The following is an 8,826-nucleotide window of genomic DNA, read 5'->3' on the forward strand; positions in this document are numbered from 1 at the left end:
AATACCAAAAAAGTAGCTTGAATAAATAAAATAAAAATTAAATCAAAGTGAAAAAAGTGTTTATTAACTGAAAACAAGTTTTGAGTTATTAATTTTTTATTTTTTTTATGGAAAGGTTTGTCTTTTTCTTGTTATTGAATAACAAAGATCAAATGTACTTTTCTTTTTATTAATCATCCAAAAGGATTTACAACAGCTAGCAAATAAAAAAAACAATGTATGCAGAGGATTATGTTTATTTAAATCATTGTGTGTGTTATTTTGATAGAACCTTGACAGCCATTCATCACAAATACTTTAAAAAACCATTGAATGGGACACCAAAGGGTAAATTATTTGCCTGTGCACATTTGAAAAAAATGACATCCAAAGAAACCACATTTGTGATATTACAATTACAGAATGTTTTATACCGGGCAGTTCACAGCAAATGACCAGGTACAGAAAATATCCATCCCATCTGTTAACCAGAAGTAGCCAAACCCGAACAAAGCAAAAATGTGTGTATACACTCTTATGCCCAGACTTACAGTTTATGAATTGACTAAAACTTTGATCACACCATACACTGAAGGTGTAGCTCTCAAGTTAAACAGGGCGGGAGTGGTATATGGGGTATACATGGGATTTTATCAAATGTCCATCCTCACCAAAGCATAGGTCAGGAAAAGCCATTTTTCAGGAAAGACAATTACCTAAAGAAAAGTCCAGGAAAAAAAGTTTAAGCTAGGACAGTTGACAACATAAACAAAATGATTCAAATAATCTTCACATTCAAACAAGAATACCGATAAACATACCATAAAAAGAACTTTGGTGTACTTTAACTAAGATTTCATATCTGTTCACAAGATAGATTTTGAGCCTACTACAGGCCACACTGGGATTGCTGACGGTGTCTACGGACACTGCACATCTGACTAAATGACTGTCCACAGCGGGCGCAGCTGTATGGTTTCTCCTGCGTGTGGACAGTGCGGTGCCTCTTCAGATGGCTGGACGAGATAAAGCTCTTTCCACAGAGTGTGCATCGATAACGTCGCTCCCCAGTGTGGATGAGCAGGTGAACTCTGAGGTTATTGGGCTGGGCGAAACCCTTCCCACAGTGGGGGCAGGAGAAAGGTCTTTCCCCCGTGTGAACCCTCTGATGCACCTCCATGGATTCTGTGCTGGGGAAGACACGGCCGCAAACTTGACAAAAAACAAGGTCCTTTGCGACGACGGGTTGATACAGCTGACTTGTTGTCGTAGCTGAAGCTTCAGCGGGTGGTGGTGCGGGTGCAGCAGCAGGGGTTGACTCAACTGAAGCAGCTAAAGAAGCCATTTCATGTCCACTGGATGGGAAGACAATGGACGGAGGCCCATCAAAATGTTCCCCACTTACTTGTGGAGGGAAGGACGACGAGCTGTGGGTCGCCCGCAAATCGAGCTGTGCAACTGCATAAGCTGCACCCAGGTGGCTGACTCCCTCTTGCATCCAAGCCATGTCCACACCCAGACCGTTCCCATGTACCGAGTAGACTTTGTGACCGACAGACTTATCAGATTTGACATCACTAGCCGGTAGAGTGACAGCGTCCTCCTTCAGAACTTGTTGACTATTGAATGGCCACTTGATCAACTTGCATTTCACTGGGGATCTGCAGGTCACGTCGACGGATGTATGTAAGGGAGGAGAGGAGGACTTGGCAGCTGGAGAACTAGATCTTGTTTTAGGTAGAAAGTCAGTTAAGTCAGTGTGGTCGTCTGCCTCCGGAACTAAAGAAAAATCAAAAAAATCAAAAATTAAGATAATACAACAGTAAAATAATAAACAGTGTTTTTCTATTTTCCAACTCAGTTCTTTAGACTTTGAACTCATGGCCAAATGATCGCTAAAGAATCTACATAGATTATCATTCATATTGATATGATGAACTTTTGTTGGAGTAAAGGAATTGGTTTGGTGAAGATCCAAATCAGACGCATACTTTCTATTGGTTAAATCTACATTTTAATCTTCCCACAACAAAGACGGCTAAAAGATTTTGGCCCCTTGTGTGATTGAGTTCGACACCCCAACTTTAGACTTAAAGGCTTGATCTTTGATTTTTGATTTTTGACTCACCCGTTCCAAGGCCACAGTCCGCTGTGATGTTCACCTGCACCTTGAAATCTAGGTCACACTCATCTCTCTCCTGCTTGACAACGACCCAACTTTGTTCCTGCTCTCACACACAAAGAGAACATGATGAAAACCAGGCCTATATGTACGAGTAGTAATGTTGCAGAATTAGTTTAGAAATCTTACATCAGCTGTTTTCTTTGTGTTGGAAGAGTGCTTGCTTATAATGGAATCTTCTTTCTGAACCTTTAGCTTGGAAATGGAATTGCAGGCATTGGGTGTGGAGGGCTGATGGCTGCCGACCGCTAAAAAAGGATTTAGAAACAGACATACAGGCTGTAAAAAGAGCATTATATTCAATATAATCTCTATGACTACATGCATTATGATAAAGTGTTGTGAATCTGACCATCTGACCCCACAGAATGCCCACATTGCCCCTCTCCTCTTCACGATCTACACTTCAGATTTCTGCTGCAACTGCCGAGTCTCGTCCAGAAGCTGACGACACTGCCATTGTTGGATGCATCAGGGACAAGAGCGAGGACTGGTACAGGAGTCTGATACGTGACTTGCACTTGCAGCTGAACACCTCAAAGACCAAGGAAAGGTCTTGGACTTTGGGAGGTACAGGACAAAGCCATGTCCAGTGTCAATCAGAGGCGACGAGGTGGAGATAGTTGACAACTACAAATACTTTGATGTGTGGCTGGACAGTAAACTGGACTGGTCCTGCAACACACACCATGTGTATAAGAAAGTTCAGAGTAGACTACTTTCTGAGGAGGCTCCGATCATTTAACATCTGCAGGAAACTCCTCTGCATGTTCTACCAGTCTGTGGTGGCCAGTGTCCTGTTTTATGCTGTTTTTGGTTGGGAATGGGTCCAAGAGGAGTGTCAACAGGTTACACAGGTTGATCAGGAAGGCTGGCTCTGTGGTTGAAGCTGGACTCACTGGTGACAGTTGCAGAGAGGAGATCTCTGGACAAACTACTGTCCATCATGGATGATGACAGTAATCCTCTGAACACTCAGTGAACAGAGCACTTTGTTCTTGTTTTAATTAAACTTGCTGTACCTTCTATTGTCTGCGGTTAACTGGAAACCCAATTTAAATAATAAATAAATACACTGAAAACTATACAATATTAAAATGGATAATTTTGGGGGGGTTAAGTTTTTACACTATAGTAAGTAAGTAAGTAAATAATATTTATAGAGCGCTTTTCCAGATCAGGGTCACAAAGCGCTTAAACAATCAAAACAATACTCAATAAAATATATACTTAAAAGGTCAAGATAACACTGAGAACAACACAGGAGTTTCAGAAAATCAAGGAAAAGCCAGCAATATAGTGAAATATTTATGGGAATTGTATCATGTTTAATACATAACATATATTTAAGTTGCTTCGGGACAACATTAATGTGGATAAATGTTTCATTTGAAAAAAAAATGTTTGTATTAAAATATCAAGTGAATACTATTTTGTTTAAACTGTAACAAAACAAGATTCAAAAATGTATATATTTTTTCTTAGGGACACATTTGGAAAATATTGCGATAAAAACACTAGATTATCTCTACATTATAAGTTCACTGGTTAGCAGGATCTTAAGGAATGTGCAATTGGAGAAAAATAATTATGTATATTTGAACAATCCTGCACACATTTGTACTGGGAATGATTTGTTTGGTGACCTCACATGCACGGTGTCGCACAGCAGCACTGAGACCAAGTAAACACTTGACTTAAGTCACAACGACGAGATCACTAGGTCACTGAACATGTCTGTACCTTCTTGTATCTCCAGGTGAGACGCGTCTCTTTGACTGCGTCTCCTCAGCTTCATCTGGTAGCTCCACATCTTCACGTCCATCTCCCGGAGCTTCGACCGCAGGGCGTCGTTCTCCCGGTCACTCTTCTCCCGCTCGTGCTCCATCTGGGAGCGAAGCGCCGCAAAGCCATCGTCCACCAGCTGGCAGATCTCCGACACCGCAGAATTGGCCAGGATTTCGATGATGGACGCGATCCGCGCGTGCAAGCTCACGCAGTCCGCCATCACCGGCAGCACGTCTGCGGCTCTGCTCCCAGACACCTGCACGAAGACCGGGACGAAAACACCCGCCTACCTATCAGTCGCTCCACGATGTAGATCGACAACCCAAATACTTTACCCTCTACAGTGTCGCATACTGATTACGTCATTGTGTTTAAAAAGACATATCATGTTTAATACAAACAAATTGTAAACGCTCTGAGTGCGAGTTTTATTAGAAAGGGGGAAATACACACAACAAAAATACTTTTCATTTATTTTAAAAATGTGTCAGGAAGCTATTAAAGGATGATTAAAGTAAACATTATCTGTAAGGATAAGAAACTGTCAAGGCTCAGACATCATCCCTTTATTCAAGTTGAAAATCTCATCACAATTTGAGAAGACACTGGCACAGTTATCAGGGTTAAACATTTTTTAGCACGATGCCCAGATGAAAACAAAACAAAGCTACCTTCGCAATTCATTGTGCAAGTACTGGAGCTTCTCTTGTTTTATTGTTTATTTACCGACATAGATCATGAGTGCAGAAGATTATTCTTAAAGGACAAAAGCACTTAATCACAGTTGTGTAAAATATTTGTGCTTTGTAGCAAATATAGAAATTCTCTGAAAACCTTCAAGAATGTCACATAAATGTGCTTCTTGATTTGGATTAAAAGACAGTCAAATCAGACAAAACCAAATAATGGCCTCACACAATCCATTATATACCTTTTTTATATATATACAGTATATAACACCCACCATGCACCCATCTCACCAATAAAACATGCTGCAGCTAGCAAAATAATTTTTAGCTTACCAAATGAGGAGGGTGATAAACAGATAAAGCATAAAGCTTTGGTTGATGATCCTTTTGAAGGGTTTTTGAAAATGGCAGACCTGATATAACCGTTAAACGAAACCATCCCCACCAGGCTTTTAATTCACAGTGTTGAGCAAGAGAAATCCAACAGTGAATAAATAGTTATATTTTCAAATGTCTAAAGTTTCATGAACAATAAGTATGAAATAATTATGGATAAACCTAGTGTGCATGTTACAAATGAATACAAAATGTAGAGTCTGCGTGAATAAAAACTAGAATGGCCACGTTATTACAGGCCTGCTCTGACTGTTAAAATCAAGTCCAGGTTGCAGTCCACTTACTGGTTGATGTGCACACTCTGGTGGCGAACAAGATTGCCAAGGACTGAGAAGCTCTTGCCACACTTGGTGCAGCTGTACGGTCTTTCCCCAGTGTGGACAGCCTGGTGCACTTTTAGAGTGCAAGACTGCGAGAATCTCCGACCACAGACATTACAGCAAAATGGTTTCTCCCCTGTGTGGACGCTCATGTGCCTTTTGATATGGCTAGACTGAGAGAAGCGTTTACCGCACTGAACGCAGCTGAAAGGTTTCTCACCCGTGTGCACTCGTTGGTGGGTTTTGAGCTGGTGTTTGTGGGCGAAGGCCTTCATACACAGCTGGCAGTGATAGACCCGCTCCCCAGCGTGGGCATGCTGGTGCAACCGCAAGTCTCTGGAATTGGTGAAGAAACTGTTGCATTGTGTACAACTCCACACCTGCTCTCTGGATGAGGCAGCTGTAGCATCAGAATGAAAAGCAGATGAACTCTCGCCACCTAAATGATACAAGTAAGATGAGGGCCCTTCTTCTAATGCAGCTTCTCTATCTGTGGCACTTTTGTGACGAGCCGATAGCGACATGGCAACATCCGGAGAAGAAAACAGATCGTCGAAAGAGGAGGAATCGAAGCTGCTATTGTCCGCTTCAAGCTTTCCACTGTGACCCATGTTGTTTTCGCCATCTCTTTTACTGTTCACACACACTATTTTAGGGACAGGGCCCGTACAACGCTCTGCCCCATCAGCCTCTGACCAAGCCAGAGGTGCTTCAAACTTCATACTTGATGATTCTGCCTCCTCCCTCCAGAGATCGTTCTCTCTAGTCGATAGCACTCTTTCGGCAGCAGGAGAGTATTCAGCAGAAAAACCTTCTTGTTCTTCCGCACAAACACTCTCTTCTTCATCTTTGGTCAAGTCTGTAACGTCTCCGAGGCTTAGCTCGGGTGTCTGTCCGTATTGTGTTAACACGCAACAGTCCACGCCTCCCTCATCTACCACTTGCTGCTGTTCCTCCATACGGGGTGAAACACTCAGTGTTGGGAGGTTTCTTTCTACCTGAGGGCGTTGATCACTTTCAGCAGCAGCATTTGGAGACATGGGTACAACTAGAAAAGAAAAACGCAACACAATGAAAACCCTGAAAGCATCAGCATTAATTACATATGGACCTCTGGACAAACAGGGCTATTCCTAAGCAAGGTGACCAAAAAAAGGAGATGCAAGATATTCATTTTAAATTGAATCATTGACCCACAAAATATAATCTCAAAAATACAACTTTTCCAAAAGAGGAACAAATTAAAAAAACAGAATTTGACTTTAGAAAGTTTTAAGTTTACTATGAGTTTTATCAACAATGTTACTATGTTAAAAAAAGACATTAAAGTATAGCAACCAAAATACAGACAAATCTTGCATTTAAAAAGACACAATAATAAATAGTGTTTGACCGATACTCAATCATAATGAAACTTACTATTTTGAATTTCACATTTCCTGCTGAGGGGTCTCTGGTAGTCATCCAGGATGGCGCCATGTTGTAGTTCTTCTTCAACGTTTTCTTTTTTGATAGACAACAGTGCCTACAAGAAGGAAAAAAAAAATGATATCTGATAGTTTGAATACTGTACATTATTGTTTGTATGCTTTGCAAATAGACCATATATATTGTAGTTGTGACCACACAATCCATATTTGTTATTATGATTAGTTTCTTCCATGATCCATCTTTTTCTATACGAGTTGTAGTCTGATCACTTTCTTCAAAATTAAAAAAAATTAGCAATACAATAATATTTAATAACACCAATGGAATTTCCTATAAGTTACTACAATTACAGCTTGATTTATTTATCACTTGTGTTTATAATATTTTCCATACAGAGAATCTAGCCAGAATTGACAAGTTATGTGTTCAATATAAATAATAATCAATTTAGCAAAACGTTACTAAGTTGCTAGGGTTGGTTAAGCTTTTGTACCGTTTCTTGCTGAGGATTGAGACATGATGGACCTTCATGAAGACGCTCTGTTAAGAAAAGCATAGAAAGTGTTTTGAGAAAATAAGAAGAACAATAACACACAACAGAGTAGTGAAAGAAATCCCTCTCACGACTCCATGTTTCCAGTTATCATTTTGTTTAAGAAAAAAAAATGTCAATAACAAGGGAAATAATAAACGGTATCAGACACTCGGTCCAGCTCACCTCTCCGGCTGCAGGTCACTACCAACTGCCCTGTGTCCTCCGACCGGACCTCCAGAAGTCGTAGTTTACTCTTTAGAGCTAAATTTTCTCGCTGGCTTCGAGATATTTCCAGCCTGAGACTAGCAAACCCCTCGTCGACGAGCTGGCATATCTCCGCCACCGCTGAGTTAGCTAACACCTCCATGATGGATGCTAGCTGCGTCTGGAAGTGAAACGCCATCATGTTTGAAATGCAACCGATGTATCAGTTGGAAGAAAAAAAATAATCGATTCAATAAAAAATGTTTTGATTATTGTTCTGATCTTTAAATCTCCCCAAAATAAATCAGCAGCAACAAGATAGGTTGAGACACAAGAACATGGCTGACTGTTATAATGGGTCTATTTACTTCCGGTTTTAGAATGACGTACTAATCCGCGAATTATTTCTACTAGAGCGTCGTTTATTTGCAGACATTTTGCTTTTTTTTGTTTGTTTTGTTTTTACTGACAAACAAGCATATTGACTTCTCGTTGTACCTGTATATGCTGTATGAATATTATTTAATGAAATTAAATGTGTTTTTTTATTTAATTTTAATTATAATTTTTTTTGTTGTAAAGTCTCTTATTTTATTTTAATTTACTGTATTTTATTTTATTGATTTACTTTTTTGTCATTCATAATATTTAATTTCAAATTCTCTAATGGCCCCGCAACAAATTAAAGTGTTGTGTTTATAATAACACTGGCAATAAATGTTTTTTGAATATCTTGAGTTTGAGAGTTACAGGCTTATGTTACTTGTTAAAAAAAAAAAATATGATCAGACAGTAATGATCAATAGAACAGAATTATATCCATATATTTATTTATTTTTTATTTCTGTGCAGCCCCGTAACAAACGCCTAACAGACATGAACTGGTCCCCCGGACCACACGAAGCTGGTAAACACAGTATTGATCCAGTCCAAGTCCAGTTATACATTTGATCCTTATCTGTATCATTCTCTGTCTCTTAAAAAAAAAGTTACTAAGTTAATTAATAACAAACAAACAAAAATTAATAATCTTCATCCTGCTATTCCTATTTGTGTAGGAAACGACATGGACAGTTAGTAATAATGACATTTTATTATTATTATTATTATTATTAATGTTGCTGATGATAATAACACAAAAATAATAAACAATAATGCCATGATTGTTGTAATGGTTATTGTGATCATGACGATGACCATTGATATAATGATGATTGTTAATATTATTATTATTCCTCACACTTGAGTAGTGTAGAAGAATAAAAGTGGACTCGAGTAGGATCTGGTCCCTCCAGCGGAGAG

The 8,826-nt window shown here is 39.4% G+C and overlaps 2 protein-coding genes across 2 annotated transcripts; both read right to left on the bottom strand.

Moving 5' to 3' along the window:
• Positions 1–239: 239 nt before the first annotated feature.
• LOC148089147 (uncharacterized) lies at positions 240–4,250 on the bottom strand. The gene is made up of 4 exons (XM_087803405.1): positions 3,905–4,250; positions 2,291–2,409; positions 2,108–2,204; positions 240–1,758 (listed from the first exon to the last, which is right to left on the bottom strand). The coding sequence occupies exons 1-4, from the start codon at positions 4,167–4,169 to the stop codon at positions 869–871; spliced, it is 1,371 nt and encodes a 456-aa protein (XP_087659531.1). The 5' UTR covers positions 4,170–4,250; the 3' UTR covers positions 240–868.
• Positions 4,251–4,495: 245 nt separating this feature from the next.
• On the bottom strand, positions 4,496–8,729 carry LOC148089148 (uncharacterized). The gene is made up of 4 exons (XM_087803402.1): positions 7,504–8,729; positions 7,279–7,325; positions 6,774–6,879; positions 4,496–6,402 (listed from the first exon to the last, which is right to left on the bottom strand). The coding sequence occupies exons 1-4, from the start codon at positions 7,724–7,726 to the stop codon at positions 5,315–5,317; spliced, it is 1,464 nt and encodes a 487-aa protein (XP_087659528.1). The 5' UTR covers positions 7,727–8,729; the 3' UTR covers positions 4,496–5,314.
• Between the last annotated feature and the right edge of the window lie 97 nt (positions 8,730–8,826).

Source organism: Callionymus lyra, chromosome 1 (genome assembly GCF_982586985.1).
Source record: "Callionymus lyra chromosome 1, fCalLyr1.hap1.1, whole genome shotgun sequence".
In the NCBI taxonomy this organism is placed as follows: Eukaryota; Metazoa; Chordata; class Actinopteri; order Syngnathiformes; family Callionymidae; genus Callionymus; species Callionymus lyra.